The 17,120-nt window shown below is 53.0% G+C and overlaps 1 protein-coding gene across 1 annotated transcript in view; it reads left to right on the top strand.

Moving 5' to 3' along the window:
* R3HDM2 (R3H domain containing 2) overlaps positions 1–17,120 on the top strand; it is a 69,808-nt gene that overhangs the window by 26,042 nt on the left and 26,646 nt on the right. Inside the window, exons 3-10 of the mRNA XM_065419064.1 lie at positions 4,372–4,413; positions 6,084–6,170; positions 7,634–7,760; positions 9,206–9,284; positions 10,496–10,555; positions 12,720–12,860; positions 13,240–13,348; positions 15,358–15,453. Coding sequence (XP_065275136.1) covers positions 4,372–4,413; positions 6,084–6,170; positions 7,634–7,760; positions 9,206–9,284; positions 10,496–10,555; positions 12,720–12,860; positions 13,240–13,348; positions 15,358–15,453 — 741 coding nt within the window. The remainder of the gene's footprint in view (positions 1–4,371; positions 4,414–6,083; positions 6,171–7,633; positions 7,761–9,205; positions 9,285–10,495; positions 10,556–12,719; positions 12,861–13,239; positions 13,349–15,357; positions 15,454–17,120) is intronic.

The following is a 17,120-nucleotide window of genomic DNA, read 5'->3' on the forward strand; positions in this document are numbered from 1 at the left end:
TCCTGCCCAGATGGGTGTAAGGAAAAGAGGGAGTGGCTCTGTAGAGAGACAGAGAGGATATTGTGTGTGGGCTGAGCAGTCCTCAGGGAGGAACCCAAGTTTTGAGCTGAATTGTATCATCTCAGGGTTTTCTTTAACAAGCCAACCCTCTTGCAGGAAGTGGGTGAGTTTGGAATTCAACGAGGGAACCAGATCCTCAGCTTGTGGAAATCAGCATCGCTCCAGCAAAACCACTGGAGTAACCACCAAGTCACGTCCCCTCTCTGTGCCTCTTTCTCCTGTCTGTTACGTCTATTTAGCCTGTAAGCTCTTCGGGGCAGGACTTGTCTCTTACTGTGTGCCCCATACAATGCCTAGCACAATGGGGCCCGATCACAGTTGTGGTCTCTAGGCACTACTGAGATACAGACCGACTGGCACCAGCTGGCCTAGAGCGTGGACTTGTCAAGCACGTTGAGAAAGGCACCAGGGTATAGACGCCAGCTTTCTCAGAACAGGCTCGCGAGATTGGCACGGAAGGGAAGGTTTGGAAAGATCCCAAAATGGATCTTGCTGAAGCTGCATCCATCTGTGTGCAAAACACGGCGATTTGTGGTAACGTTCCACTTCAAGGTGCTTCCGCTGTACTTCACACTGAAGGGGGGGAACACTGGCCTTGCTGCTGGATGGTAGTCGCTGGGATCGTAACGTGTTTGGGATGATACACTGCGTGATTCTGCGCTTGAAATCCAGTGCCTGGCGCTAGATTTCCTATATGAACTGGCATACAAGCGCCATCGCTGTGCAGAAATAGGCCAGGACGCTGCCACTTTAAGATGAATGGGGTAGGAGGGAGTTTGTCCAGCTCCAAATGAGGCAGCAACAATTGACACCCCGCCACTGTGATTCATTTCCCCTTGATTGCTATGGCAGCAGGTGCTGTTGAGTCATTGCCTGTCTTGGGCCCCTGCTCAGAGCTCACCTGGCCCTCGGCTTGTCCCACTGCTTCCAATAACCCTGTCCCAACCTCAGGTACCTCTCGCCACTCTGCTCCTTGTGGTCCTGCTAAGTGGAGTTGTGGCATCTCTGACGGGATCAGCCCTTGCAGCAGGGTGGCCCCCCAGTTCTAGGGGTCAGCCTGTGGAAAGGGCGCTGAGCCCTTTGGCCATTCCCTTCACCTCTGGGTTTAGCGGGCGTTTGCTCGTTAAATGACTCGTTAGCTTTTCTAGGCTTGGACTTTGGCTAAGAGGACAGAGCTCCTTGCAGAGGGGCGTCTCTTCTGGCAGCTCCCAGCCAGCTCATTTTTAAAGGAATTTGTCTGTCTTGCGCATTCAGGGGAAGTCCCCATTCCACTCAGCACAGCTCCCCCTCCGTGCCAGCGGCCCGGCTGAGCCTCATGGTCCCACCGAGCTGCGATCCGGGCTGTCTATAAGCGGGCCCTGCGAGTCTGGTCCTGAGCTCCGCTGCGAGGCTTCTGACATGGAGATGAATGCATCAGTACCTGTGTCAGATGGCATTTGCTGCAGGTTTCTGCCTCCGGGAGCCATCGCAACCGAGCGCGCTCCGTCAGCTCCCGCGACGTGAGAGCGCCCAGCGCCAGGCAGATGATCGGCTTCTTTATGAGACCTCATCACTGAGCTGCTCTGCAAGCTGGTGGGGGGGAGAACTTCAGCTGCGTCAGATCGCAGGAGGGTACTGCAAAGAGAAGCCACGGCTGCGGCTGATATTAAGGGAGGAAAAGTAAGACCGCCAAATAAAATACCACCGTTTGGAGACGAGGCCTGCGAAAGGAGCAGTGTGTGTGGGGGTGACCTGGGGGCAGGGCCGATTTGCTGAGGGCGCTCTGACAGTCGAGCTCCGAGCCTTCCCTCAGTGGGCCCGTGACTGCAGTGGAGGTGGCGATATTGTCTCACTGCTTCCCGGGGGGTCGTGAGGCTTCCTGCAGGTTTGCAGAGCACTCAGACGTGCCCCCATGACCTGGCTGGAGAAGTGCAGAGGGGGCTGCTTGTGACAGTGGGTGCTGCTGAAACTTGTCGTAAAGGGATCTGTCTAGATGGTGAAAGGCACCCTGCTTCTCTGACTTGAGTGAGAAGGCTCAGACCTGGCCTGTGTGCCCCCCTGTGCTGACAACCTGATTTACTGCACATATCGGAGTCCTTAGGAGCCCCAGGCATGGTCCATGACCTGACTGTGCCAGGCGCTGTACAAACACAGGACAAAAAAACAGCTTCTGCCCCAAAGAGCCGACAGTCTACGTGTAAGACAAGAGACAACAGGCGGACGCAGACAGACAGGGAAATGACGAGACAGTGTCCGAGCTCCTGAAGCCTTGTTCTTTGCGCCACCTAAAGACGCTGGTTCTGAAGCATTGCGGAGCTCTGCATTTCATGCTATCCCGAGTGATGCTCTGGGAGGCTGGGCCGGGCAGGGAAAAGACTTTTCTCCTCGATTTCCCAGCCTGTCCCTCCCCAGCAGCTGCTCCCGAGTCACCGTTTGCACATTTCCATGGACGATGTGAAGGGTTTTCGTGGTTACTTTTTGGACTCGGGATCTTTCTGAATAGGACAGACTCTGTGCTGTGGTCTGGCGAAAGCCCGAGGCAGTAAATTGACAGACTTTTGATCCCAACCACAGCCCTGGCTGCTAAACGGTGAGTGAAACAGGAGCGTCACCCGAAAGCACATGCACAGTCAACACCAGAAGGGTCCTCCCCTGAGCCCAGACAATTTAGGTCTGCGTGAGACTCCAGACTCGACTCCTCGCTGTGGGAGCCAGTGGAGGGAAACCTGCATTGGGAGCATAGTGGACAGAAAGGAGTGAGAGCTCCCTGGCTTCCCTGAAGAGGTGGTGAGCACTAAGTGATCCCTCTCCAGAGAATCTTCTTGCACGAAGCTCTGTAGCAAAGTTATCTCATGGCCTGTGGTCTGAGTCTGGGAGTGGTTTGGAGAGCGTTTGCTAGACCCCACCTCTCTGTCCCGGCGGCCTGCAATCCTCTTATCGCTCTGCAGCCGTTCTCCTTCAAGCTGGCATCAGACAGACGCAGTACGGTGCTGAAGCAGAATGAGGGGCGTCGACTTTTATCGGAGATTTGGGTTGTTACGCTGAGAAAAGCTCTTCTAGAAAGGAAACCTTCCCAGGCAGACTTAGGCGGTACGTCCCCGTCTAACTGTCCTGGCTTAGCGAGGTAGGGGCTGGAATCCTCGCGCTGACTTCTCAGACCTGCGTCATTTCAATGACAAATCAATCCGGGCGCTTCCTGGGAACTTGCTGTGCGTACGATGGGGAAATGTTAACATCCGCTTCTTGTACCTCTCTTCTGTGTGTGTCTCTGCTTCCGAGGGCTGCGACAGGTGACGGGTTCTGAAAGGCTAGTTCTTCATAGGGCCTGGAAGGCAGATTCTGAACCCACTGTGGCCAGACTTCACATCTGTTGAGGGTGAACTATAAAGAGGGTATTGTTTCCACTCCAGCCGGCCCCATCACATACACATACCCACTCCCTAGCGCGAGTAAATAATGTTTCATTATTACACTGGGAAGACAAGGTGGGAGAGGCAATATCTTTTATTGGGCCGATGTCTGTTGGTGAATGAGACGTTGGTCCAATAAAAGAAATTACTTCACCCACCTTGTCTCTTTCATATCCTGCCACACGGCAGCCAGTCATAATACTCCTCTCTTCTCTCCGTGGAATATCTCATTGAACCATCTCTCAGCAGGAAAGTTGTTCTGCTCCTGGGGTGCTAGAGGAAGCCGTCGCTAAACATCTGCCATGTGCAAGTTTCCGGGCTGGGGCGAGGAGGGGGCCGCAGACAGGCTGGATTTATGACCTTTCATTTCATGCTCCTGTTCAGTCTTCGGCTGGGGCCTCGTCACAGGCCTGGTGATCAGGCCTACCCAGGTCCCAAGGAGCTTCAATTGGCTTTATAATTCATGATGACAAATTTGTGAAGGGAGATTAATCTTGTGCTTCAGGGTTTAAAATAATCTCTAATTATTAGAGACCAGGATTAGACCTGAAGTGGGGGCAGATTATCCCACACCTGCTACTGGGGTTTTTTTTGCACCTTCCTCTGAAGCACCAGGTGCCGTGCACTGGCGGAGATGGGCATACTTAACTGCGCTAGATGGACCAGGGGTCTGAGCCCGTCGGCTGATTCCTCTGCGAATGTTTGCCTCTTCGGGTCTGACAGGCGGCTGTGGGCGACCATCTGTGCTGCCTCCTTTTGGATCCGCTTGCTTCTGTTGCCACCAGAGAGGTTTGGCCTGGAACGTGCTGCGTACGCGGTGGGGTTTGGGCGGCCCTGTGGTGTGTCACTGTAGCAAACCGGTTTATACAGCATGTCGTAGGTTCAGATTAAACCTCTCACTTTCTCTTTCCTCTCTCCACAGAGGCGGACTTCAAATCATGGACACGCCAGAAAAAGAGCCAAGGTAGGAGACCTTCCCCCTTCTCCCCCCTCCCCTCCCGGCCTGCCTTCTGTGGGAGCGCTGAGCTACTAGGGAAAGAGGGTTTGAGTCCCACACTGACCCCAGAACTCCATGATCCTCCAGTTAGCGCTTCTGGAAACGGCCATTAAACCAGTTCCCCAGCTATCCTCTCCCCACCTCCTCGAGCCAAGCGCAGCAGCTGTTTGGACACCTCGCTGGCCTGTTTTGCTCTCTCTTATTACACTGACAGCCTGCGCTCAAGCCCCAGGGACCCTGACAAGCCACTGGGCTGTTCTGCGCTCTCAGAGCTAGGTCTGTGCCCTCCACGGAGTCCTGTGGCTATGAAACTCCAGAAGGGAATTCGCTTGTCCGATTAGTTGGTGGTGTGGCTGTTTACCTGGATACATCTGTGTTCTGCCCAACTAAGGACATTCACCTACCAATTGACCCAGCGGAGGAGTGAATTTTCACCCAGTTAAAATAAGAGTGAAAAATATAAGTGGAAAATAATGTTTTGCAGCCATCTAGTTACACCTATTTTCCCCTCCTCTTCAGAGAATATTGTGGCACAAGCCGGCCTATCACATATGATTTTAATCTATTTCCTGCTCCACTCCCTTGATTTAGCAGACAAAGGCCTAACAAAATCCAGTGGCTGGAATTTGAAGCTAAACAAATTCCGACTGGAAACAAGGCGTAGGTTTTTAGCAGTGAGGGTAACGAACCATTGGAATGACTTCCCAAGGGCTGTGGCAGATTCTCGGTCACTGGCGATTTTTCCATAAAGACTGAATGTTTTTCTAAAGGAGATGCTGTAGTTTGAGCGGGTGATTTCAGGGAGGTCCCAGGGCCCATGTTACACAGGAGGTCACACTAGATGATCAGGGTGGTCCTGTCTGGCCTTAGGATGGTTAATTCAAAGCAACAGAGCTGGAATAATCTGCCCAACGGCATCCCTCTTTCTTCATTAGTACCCTGCGTGGCAGTCAGACAACATGATCTAATGGTCCCGTCTGGCCTTAATCTGGGAATGTATCCAGCAGCCAGGAAGGCTGGTGCTCCGGTGACCCCCTCCCACGGTGGGGGAGAGCCCATGCTATGCTCAGCCCTGCTCCCCAGAGCCGGAGCTCCCCAGGATCTCAGGTGGTTGCGTGACACGTTTTGGGCTGAGAGTCCGAAGCGTTATAAAAGCGTTACTTTGAACCCGAAGTTGTCGAGCCGGCAGGTACGGTGGAAATGGGATGGCAGCTGTTTAGTTAAACCAAGGAAAGCAGAAACATCACTTCCTGCTGCGAAAGACGTAGTCAGTTTCAGGGTTGCCCCTGATTCAGGGTTTAACACTTGGCAGGTTATTTGGTATGTGGGCTTGCAGAGGCGGAAGCAGGCTGTGTAACTGCTCGGCGAGATTTCATGCTAACAGAGGCTAAGTGGTACGGTGGATTAGCACAATAGCCTTTCGCCTCAAGTGTGGTGGGGTCAGTCTCAATTAAGGTCTCTAGAAAAGAGTAATTTGTTGCCCTCACACCACATGTGTTACTGCTGGCTCGGAGAATTTGCATTTGAGCCGGCATGTCATTGTGATGGCAGCAGTTTAACTGGCGCTGATGACGTGAGCAGCTTAGTCGCACGTCAAAGTGCGCTTGAGACGCATGTGGTGTTTCTCTGTATTTCAGTCTAATTCGAAGCTCAAGCTGGTCAGGAGCCTGGCAGTGTGTGAAGAATCCTCCAGCCCCTTTGTGGATGGGCCCTTGGAAGCCCAGGTAGGCCAAGCTTTATCCGGATCAGAAAACGTGAGCTGGTCCAAGGGAGACCCGCTCCCAGCAATGGCTCCGTTTCCTAGGTCGCATCACAGGACAAGCTAGGGGTGCGATTCTCTTGCTCGTCGGCACAGTCTTGCACTAGCTGGTATAAATAGCAGCATAGGAAGTGGCAGCAGAAGCACAGCTGAGCTGTGCCGAGTACAAAGCCACCTGAAACCGGGGCGTCGTGCCTTCACTGCCGCTACCCATCCTACCGGGACTATCCTGCTATTTATACTCACACTAGCTCGCTGATAAAGACAAGCCATTTGCTTTGTGTACAAAGGCATCGTAAATAACAACTTAACTGCCCTCCCCAAACAAACATGAATCCGAGCGCAGCATATCGAGTTGGGTCCCACAGGGATCAGTGCTGGGTCCGGTTCTGTTCAATAGCTTCATCAGTGATTTAGATAATGGCCTAGATAACGGTTGTGGATGATACCAAGCTGGGAGAGGTTGTAAGTGCTTTGGAGGAGAGGATTAAAATTCAGAATGATCTGGACAAACTGGAGAAATGGTCTGAGGTAAATAGGATGAACTTCAATAAGGACAAATGCAAAGTGCTCCCCTTAGGAAGGAACAATCAGTTGCACACATACAAAATGGGAAATGACTGCCTAGGAAGGAGTACTGCGGAACGGGATCTGGGGGAAAGCTAAATATGAGTGCACAGTGTAACGCTGTTGCAAAAAAAGCAAACACCATTCTGGGATGCATTAGCAGGAGTGCTGTAAGCAAGACAGGAGAAGTAATTCTCCCGCTCTACTCCGCGCTAATTAGGCCTCAGCTGGAGCATTGTGTCCAGTTCTGGGCGCCACATTTTAGGAAAGATGTGAACAAATTGGACAAAGTCCAGAGGAGAGCAACACAAATGATTAAAGGTCTAGAAAACATGAGCTAGGAGGGAAGATTGAAAAAGCTGGGTTTGTTTAGTCTGGAGAAGAGAAGACTGAGAGGGGACGTAAGAGTTTTCAAGTACATAAAAGGTCGTTACAAGGAGGAGGGAGAAAAAAATGTTCTCCATAACCTCTGAGGATAGGACAAGAAGCAATGGGCTTAAATTGCAGCAAGGGAGGTTTAGGTTGGACATTAGGAAAAACTGCCTGACTGTCAGAGTAGTTAAGTCCTGGAATAAATTGCCTAGCGAGGTTGTGGAATCTCCATCATTGGAGATTTTTAAGAGCAGGTTGGACAAACACCTGTCAGGAATGGTCTGGGTAATACTTAGCCCTGCCATGAGTGCAGGGGACTGGACTAGATGACCATCGAGGTCCCCCCCTGTCCTGTGATTCTGTGACTTAGCTATCAAGTGCACGTTCCCTGATGCTGCTCACGCCAGCCGCCATGCGTGGAATCCGAAGAGCCACAAGGACACGTTTGGGGGCGTTGAGCTCAACAAAGTGCTGTTTGCTTATTTCTAGGACATTATTCAGTTGCATGTCAGTTGCCCCTCGGACAAGGAAGAGGAGAAGTCTACAAAAGATGGGCCCGAGAAAGAGGAAAAAGACAAGAATAAGGAGAAGGCACCAAGGAAAATGCTCTCTAGAGGTTAGTGCACTGGCGTGGGGCTGCAGGAGCCTGTTTCCTGGGTTCGGACAGCCGGGACTCAGCCGTTGGTGCAGGGAGGCTGATCTCCGTTAACTGGCACAGTCCTTTGGGGTTTTGTTATAACTTCATTTGCAGGGGGGCGCATTCCTGTCAACTGGAATGTGTTCTACCGGACACCCCAGTGCAGGATGGGGTAGTAACTCTTGCTTCAGCACGGAGGGCTGGACTAGCTGACACCTCAAGGTCCCGTCCAGCCGACGTTTCTATGACACTGTGACACGTGGCTTCCTTTTATGGTCTTGGCGATCTGGATGTTTTTGAATGATACAGCTACAAACAACCCCACCCCCCACCCTGGAGAAGTTCCTGCTTTCAGTTTCTCTTTGTGAAACTCACCAGTAGAGACGGGGCTGTAGAGGGGGTTTGGGAGACGTCCAACCCAGAGGTTTTATACAAATCCCTTTTTTAAAATTTCGGGACATAAAAGTGGTTGAAAGAGCAAAGTTTAAAATTTGCATCCAGAGAGCGAATCATACCTGAAAACCTGTCGCAGAGAGTCGCTCTTCTGCCAGCTCCGCTGTGTTGGGGCAGGTGAAATGTCCCATATGGCTTTTCTGCTACCACTTTAAAGAAGGATATTCATGGTGAAGTGACCTCTGAGGTCTAGGATACAAAAGTCATTCACGTGGAAGGCTTCTAAGCGTCCACGTTTGGGCACTAGAGGGCATCCCACTAGCACTGCCCAGGGGGGTGACCTGTTTAACAGTGTAGCGGGGGGGAGGCACTGAGAACATTGGGCTGTTGCAGATTTCTTTTCAGCCTCCTTAACTTTTGCATGAAGATTTTTATTTCTCTGAATGTTAAATATATTTTTAGAATGAAAACGTTCCCCGTTCCCTTCTCTAATTGTTGTTTGCAATGCTTCGCAAACTGTTTTATTCTGGGTCTTTGTGGGTTCTTATAGGGCCCCGGTGACCAGATCATCTGATGTGTATTCCTGTTTTAATCTTCCCACCGCCCTTGGGGTTTAGGGAACTATCACCCCCTCCATGTTACAGCTAGGGAAACTGAGGCACAGAGCGATTCTGTGACTTGCTCACGATCGTGGAAGGAGTGTGTGGCAGAGCCAAGAATTGAACCCTGGTGTTCTGGGTCCCTGTCAAGTGCTGTAATCACAAGATCAGTCTCCCTTCCTTTTGAACGGCTGTGACGAAGTGGGAATGTTCTTAATGTTTTCTCTGAATACTGTGTGTGTGCCTCAGTTTCCCCTATGCATTTCTTAAGTATCTAGGTGGTGGGATAAGGGGTGTGATGGTTGCAGAGCCCTAGAGGGCAGGGGTGATGTAGCACTTAGAAGCCCCAGTCCTGGATCAGTCCTAGGCGCTGAATACACTCTGAAGAAAAAGACAGGACGCTTCCCTTAATCTGTTCTGTTGTTGTTTCAGATTCCAGCCAAGAATACACAGACTCCACTGGAATAGATTTGCATGAATTTTTAGTAAATACACTGAAAAAAAATCCAAGGTAGGTCGCAAGATGGTAAAACCACCGGTTGATTGAGCGGAGGGAGGAAGATGCTGTTAACCGATGCTCCACACTCCAGGGATTAAGGCAGGGGTGGCCAACCTGTGGCTCCGGAGCCACATGCGGCTCTTCAGAAGTTAATATGCGGCTCCTTGTATAGGCACCGACTCCGGGACTGGAGCTGCAGGCGCCAACTTTCCAATGTGCCGGGGGGTGCTCACTGCTCAACCCCTGGCTCTGCCACAGGCCCTGCCCCAACTCCACCCCTTCCCCCAAAGCCCCCGTCCCTTCCCCCGAACATGCTGTGCCCTCCCTACTCCCCCCTGTCCCCCCAGAGCCTCCTGCGCATGCAAAACAGCTGATCACAGCAGTCAGGAGGCATGGGGGGAGGAGAAGGCGCTGGGGGCTGGAGGTGGGGAGCTGACGGGGGGCTGTTGACGTATTACTGTGGCTCTTTGGCAATGTACATTGGTAAATTCTGGCTCCTTCTGAGGCTCAGGTTGGCCACCCCTGGATTAAGGGAAGGGTTTGCATGACTGCAGACAAAATGCGGGGCGGGGGGACTGTCAGAAATCGCAACCCCCCTGGTGGGGGGTTTCACATCTGGAAGTTCAGGGGGACTTGGCCCCCAGTAGAAGGTTGATAAACCCAGGCAGGAGGAGCAGTCATTTCATAATTGCAGGCTAGTGAAACAGACACGCTTGTGCATTATGGATTGAAATTGAGGGAGGAAAAATAATTGGTTTGAATACAGGCAGGAAGGGAGCCTTAATTGCTCTCAAATCCCTCCTCTAAATAGCTATCAAAGACCTGTCTGTAGAGTGCCTGCCACCATGTCCGTAATAAACAATATCAGACCGACTGCCAAGCACTGGTTAGGCATAACAATAACAAGCCGTTTCTATCTGTACGGCCACCACTGGCGCAAGGATCTAATGGTCCCAGAAACAGTCATCATGCAGCAATGGATCGCCGTGAACAGAAAAACTTGACTCATCATTGATTATGTATTTTTTTTTATACTCTGCAGCGGAGGGAGGGCGAAGCCTGCGTGTTTAATAACCTGGAGCTTTGCTAATGCCAGGCGCTTTCTGTTTCTCAGGGGTGGAGGGAGTGTTAATCTGCAATTCTCGAAGCGAGCTGCGTTCTTCTCTCCTCTTCGAAATGTGATTGATTGGTTTATTCTTCTCCTCCCCACTTTTTCTGGACAGGGATCGAATGATGCTGCTAAAGTTAGAACAGGAGATTCTGGAATTTATTAGCGATAACAAGTAAGTGGCCAGTGGAGTTTGCATGAAGCGAAGCTGGTTGGTGACTTGGGAAGTAGGAGGCGCTCTCACTCTGACGGGGGAAGAGAACAAGGCTCACGCATATCTGATAAGAGAGCGGTTTGAAAACAGCCTGCTCCATCTGCCGTGCTCTGCGGCTCCCATTGCCACCGGATCTGAGCACTTGACAACATTGAACGTGTCTGTTTATCCTCCCACAGTCCTGGGTGGCAGGGCAGGGCTGTTCCCCCAGTTTCACAGCTGGGGAGCCAGGGCCGGCTCCAGGCACCAGCCTTCCAAGCAGGTGCTTGGGGCGGCAATCTGCAAGGGGCGGCAGTCCGTGTGTTTTTGCCCCCAAGCAGCGCGCTGAATTGCCGCCGTGGACGGCGGGGGCCGTCCGTGTGCCGTTAGGGCGGCCCGCGCGTTTCCGCGGCGGCGGCAATTCGGCGGCAGCTTCTATGTTCAGCTGCCCACGGCGGCAATTCGGCGGCAGCTTCTGTCTTCCGGCTGAAGACAGAAGCTGCCGCCAAATTGCCGCTGCCACAGAAACGCGCGGGCTGCCCTAAAGGCACACACGGACTGCCCCCGCCGTCCGCCGCGGCAATTCGGCGCGCTGCTTGGGGCGGCAAAAACAGTAGAGCCGGCCCTGTGGGGAACTAAGGCACAGAGAGACTTCAGGGTCTGTCTTCACTGCCCAGTTAATCTGGATGTCTGGCTCCCTGGTCAGCCTAGCCTGGGTGTGAGCATCCTCACAGCAAAGCCCTCTCCGAATTGCTGGGTCCTCATTGGTTCTGCATTTGCTTGGGTGTGGCTTGGGGCATATCCCATGAGTCTTTGTCCTGAGACACTCTAGGATTCTTTCCCAGTCGCTTGTGTCAATTCCAGGGTAACTTGTCTGTCCTTTGGGGGAGACTCCCTGGGGGAGGGAGGGAGGTGGCAGCATTGGAGGACTATCCACGCTTGAGAGACTTAGCCACGGTCCTCACTGCAAAATGGGCAGGTTCCAGCCAGAGTTAAAGCAGACTCAAACTCTAACCCCCCCTCCTAGCCATGTAAGCTCGCCTGGGCTTGAAACACCTGGAAAACCCAGGTCAGAGGTTTGTCTGTACGGCGGGTGAGTTGGGTAATTGAAGGCAGAGCAGGGAATTGAGCACAGGTCTGCAGGAAAGCCCTGGCCCATGGGAGACTGGCTTGTTCCTGGGCGTGGAACGAGCTGCTGTTCGAATCCAGACCAGGTCATAGTGACTGAAAGCGCCAACTGTGTGAAATGAGTTTGAGTCCCAGGCCGGTTCCCGGGGCCCATGTCACAAAGGCCGGCTCAGCTGTTGGTAGGAGCTTATTAGCAGAGAAGCCTGGGGGCAAGGCAGACCCATTGCCCTCTCGCCCCCAGAGCTGCCCCTTGCAGGGCAGAGCTGGGGTGCAGGGGCAGGCATCTGTGCTGGTGCCCTCCCTGTCTGGAGGTCAGAGCGAGAACTCAGTGCCCAGCCCTGAACTCTCTCTCGCACAGACACCGGACATGTCCGAAAGTGACCCTATCCGCTTTGTTTGTTTGAAGGACGCATTTTAAAGATGCTCCTGTTTTGGTAGGGCCCCCTCTAAACAGGAGGCCTGAGATTTGAAATAACAGGGATTTTCTAAGGGTTTTCCTCTTGCTCTGCAGCAGCTCAAAACCCAAAGTGCTTTTCGACCTGTCCTACTCCCCTCTCGTTCCTGCCCAGAGCACTTGAGAGCGCCCGTCCCTCCAGGGGGCGCTCCCACCCTTCACACAGCCCGTGGGTGTAGTCAGGAGCTGTCATCTGGAGCTCTCAAATGGCTTTACATAGGAGATCAGGATGAAAGAATTCCATGCTTGACCCAGCTCCCATTGGAACCAGCTTCTGACCTGAGGCCCCAATCCAGCAAAGCCACGAAGCACTGGATGATAGTTAAGCGTGAATCGGGACCAGGGCACACAGCTGGTTTTTCTTCCCTTGGGTCCCGGTTCAGCAGCGTTAAGCCCGTGAGTCATCCCACCCCTGCTTTGGCGCGTGAAGTCGCTGAGACCGAAGCACATGTTTAAATGCTTTGTTGAATCGTGGCCCTGGTCTTTCTGGGCTGACCCCTGTTTGTGTCTGGTCTGTTTGACGCAGTCTGAATACAAGGGCTCTGTCCCCTCTTCTGTTCTCAGCAATCAGTTCAAGAAGTTCCCGCAGATGACCTCCTATCACCGGATGCTCTTGCACAGGGTAGCTGCCTACTTCGGCATGGACCATAACGTTGACCAAACTGGGAAAGCCGTCATTATCAACAAGACCAGTAACACCAGGATGTAAGGAGAGCCCTGGGGCTGAGGGGAGAGCTGGGAAACCCCTCCCAAGCAACCCCCACCTTCGTACTCCCCACCCCGTCCCCAAAGCACGCCTGGAATATTTCACAGCCTCATCCCGACAGGCCTTTAAAGAGGTGTGGGGAGGGGGGAAGCCTAGAGACCCACCCTCCCAAATCCAAGTGCAGACATGGGTGGGAGCTTTCCCTTTCCTTGAATGCACTGATGCCCCAGCCTGCCTGCACCGTGGCTTGCAGCCTGGATCCTCTGCCCTGACCTCCTCTGCCTCGCACCCCCAGGCCTGCCTGGCAGCAGAGGAGCACGGGGAAGGTTCCCGTACACCTTCGCCTGCCCCTCATGACGGCGTCTTTCCTCCCTGCAGCCCCGAGCAAAGGTTCTCCGAGCACATCAAAGACGAGAAGAACGTGGACTTTCCGCAGAGGTTCATCCTAAAGCGAGACGACGCCAGCATGGACCGGGACGATAATCAGGTAAGTTTGGGTGAGAGGTGTCCAGGCCCTTCCCGAAAGCCGAAGGGGCAACTGCCGAGCTTTGCTCAGTGTCTCTTGGCATCTTGGTAGCCTGGGAATGGGACCCACCGGTGTTTTGATCAGTGAGTTTGGGGATGTTCCTGCTTGCATGGGGGCAGCTTGAAATCCCTCCTGGGTCCGTGCTGTCTCCTTCCACAGCTGTACTCCCAGGAAACTGCCACAGAGGCCCCCACTGGCTCTTCCAGCAGCACGGGGCTAGTGGATGGAAGGCAAATCCCCAGGCACTCTGCAGCAAACTGGACCTCAACCCGCCAGCAGTTTTAGCTGAATTTAAAAAAGGCCTTTGGTTAAATGATCAGCAGTGAAATGGTTAACAGCCTTGCCAGTGAATTGCCCAATTGAGCTTTCAGAGTTAATATGCTTTCCCCTCCCCCCAGGGTTTCCCCCAATCCTCACCATGTTGCCAGGCAGGCTCGGCTCCCAGGGTGCTAGAGGTCCCCCAAGGGCCGTGCAGTAGCGAGGAATTCCCCTGGACGAACCGTGAGCTTGAGCCGTTGCAAAGTCACCCCTCAACCCCGCCAGGGCGGCCAGACGAGTAAGCAGCATCTCACGGGCTAATGAAATCAGCAGGGACCCTCGGTCCCTGGCCAGAAGGGAGCCTTCACTCAGAGGAGTGATGCAGCCTCCGTGCTCAGGGACCCCTCGCCTCCTGGGAGCTCCACACTGGTGGCTTCCTGCAGCCTGATCCCTCATGCCAGGCAGCTCCTCTCTGCTGCTTCACAGCCCCACTCAGAGTTTGCTTTTGCAGCCCACCCTCCCCTTGCTCACCTCCTTCCCGCCTGCGCTTGGGATGCCGGCTACAAACTGGAAGAAATCAAACTTGGCGAGAGGCAGGTATCCTTCCTAACAAGCCGTCTCATGCTCCTCTCTGCTGTAGCCTTCTCCTCCCAGGAGCGCCCTTGACGTGTTCTCAGCCCTTGCTTCGATGCTTGTTTTAGAGGGTTAGCTCCTTGGGACAGAGAACTGCCGTTGCATGTGAGTGCAATCTCCCATCTTCTTACTAGATCCTGCCTTGCTACTGTGCTTCTCATGAGGCCTAGATCTTGAGTCCAAGCAACAGGGTGTGCAGGAGCGGGGAGGAGCTTTGACGCTTTGGATTCTGCAACCTTGCTCTACCTTGCCGTGGGGCTCTGCTTCGAAGCAGGAAGGATCTGATGGCGCCAGCCACCTTTAGCGTTGGGGTACGGCCGCACTGCACCTGGGAGGTGTCATTTCCGGCTCCAGTAGATGTACACATGCTAGTTTTCATCCGGCCAGATCTCTAAAACTAGCAGGATGGACTAGCTGCCCCAGTGTAACCTTGTCTGAGATCCTAGCTGGGTGGTCGGTGCTGTCGCAGCTGAACTGCTATTCTTAGCACACTAGCTTGAGCAGGGCTAGCACGTGTATGTGTCGCTGAGGTGGACGTACCCTTAGCAACAGAGGTGTGCGCTTTCCAGCCACAAGCGGCATCTGCAGCTGTGATCTCTCTCCAGTCAGCTGATCCGAACATAAGAACGGCCGTACCGGGTCAGACCAAAGGTCCATCCAGCCCAGTATCCTGTCTACCGACAGTGGCCAATGCCAGGTGCCCCAGAGGGAATGGACCAACAGGCAATGATCAAGTGATCTCTCTCCTGCCATCCATCTCCACCCTCTGACTAACAGAGGCTAGGGACACCATCCCTGCCCATCCTGGCTAATAGCCATTAATGGACTTAACCACCATGAATTTATCCAGTTCTCTTTTAAACGCTGTTCTAGAGTTGCTCTGCTCGACCCGGACACGTGTGCCAATTAAGACCCCAGAGCGTTTCCTGCCAGCAGCAGTCGATTGGAGCAGAGACCTTGTCGGGTTATCAGAGCACCGTGCAGACCCCCGGCGCTGTGCCACATCGCCTTCCCTTGCTGCTACGCTCAGGGTGCGTGGAGCCAGCGTTTAACCAGCCGAATTCTGCTTGTCACTCTAGATCAGGATCCCATTGCAGGACGGGAGGAGGAGCAAATCAATAGAAGAGAGAGAAGAGGAGTATCAGAGGGTCAGAGAGCGGATATTTGCGCGAGAGGTAAGGCTGGCTGCTAGCAGAGCTTCCCCCCTTCTTGGTTCTCAAGGTGCTTTTTCTTTGGAGCCCCTCCATGCCCCCGCCAGCTGTCCCTCTGCCCCACTCCGCGCTTGTTATAATTTTGGCATGTGAATAGACGTATGGGCTCGGGGTTGGATCTGGCAGTGGGTTTGCCATTTCACTGACCTGTCATTCTTGAGCGCGGGATCAGTGTCGCTAGGTTAGAAACGGGGGTGTGACAGGTTCCCCCCCGGGGCGCCACCTGGAACTGGGGTACCACTGAGCCCCCTGACCCACCAGCCTGGGCTCCCTCTCACGCTGTGCTGCTGTGACCAGCTGCAAAGCCCTCCAGCCTGCACTTTCACCAGCATTCCCACAGGTAGGGACACACCCAGCTGCAGTTACACACGGGCTCTCTAACCACCAGCTCCCTAGCTTGGGACGCCGGAGCAGTACCGTCCTCGTCAGATCTGGCCAGTATGTGGGTTTAACACCCGGTCCGCCTCTCCCGCAATGTGAAGAGAACAATGCACACTTGTGCTAACCAACAGAGATTTTCCCCAAGCACTCCAGTCAAAGCTCATTGGTTTAGATTAAAACAAAAACAAGTTTATTAACTACAAAAGATGATTTAAAGTGAGTATAAGGAGTAGCAAACAGATCAAAGCAGATTACCTAGCAAATAAAAAACGCAAACTAAGCTTAATATACTAAAGGGATTGGATATGAATTAGCAGATTCTCACCCAAAGAGATGATACCAGCAGGCTGCAGATCCTTAAGTAGGGTGACCAGATGTCCTGTTTTTATAGGGACAGTTTTTAGGACTTTCCTTATACAGGCGCCTATTTCCCCCCCCCCCCCCCCATCCCGTTTTTTCACAGTTGCTATCTGGTCACCCTATCCTTAAGGGCCAAGCTGCACTTGCTTTACAGCATGGAATCCCCAGGTGTTTCATTCACAGGCTAGAAATCCCTTTAGCCTGGGTCCAGCACTTCCCCCAGTGCAGTCCTTGTTCCTCGGGTGTTTCCAGGAGTCTTCTTGTGAACCCCAGCTGATGTCACTCGCTGCCTTATGTAGCTTTAGCATATGGCGGGAACCCTTTGTTTCAAAGCTTGGTTCCCAGACCAGACTGTGGGAAAATACTGACATCCCAAGATGGAGTCCAGCATCCTGTGGCCTGGTCACATGTCCTCGTAGAGGCATGGCAGCCATGACTCACAGGCTGTGTGGAGTGTTCTCAGGAAGGTTCCCCAGGTAGGAGATAGGCTTCTCCTCAGGCCTATTGTTCTCTATAGTGGCTCATTGCCCTGAATGGGCCCTTCCCAACCAGCTCTCTAGACTGAAAACATCTTGCTGAGTGGGCGTCACCCAGGCGTAACTACATTTGAAGTACAGATCCATAGTCAATATCCATAACTTCAGAGACAAAAATGACACCTGCACACAAATAGGATAATCCTATTCAGCAAATCATCACTTTTCCAATGGCACCTCACACGACTTATCTTGCATAAAATGCCTCATAATTATGCTATAACCATATCATAGTAATCTGAATATGAGGTGCAGTGTCATGGGCGGGGGGAGATTTTTTGAAAGTGGCTGGTGGTTCCGGGGGCCCCACTTGACACCTGCTTTTCGGACAGGGCAGAGCACCCACTCTCTGTG

The sequence above is a fragment of the Emys orbicularis genome, chromosome 19, assembly GCF_028017835.1.
Source record: "Emys orbicularis isolate rEmyOrb1 chromosome 19, rEmyOrb1.hap1, whole genome shotgun sequence".
Lineage (NCBI taxonomy): Eukaryota > Metazoa > Chordata > Testudines > Emydidae > Emys > Emys orbicularis.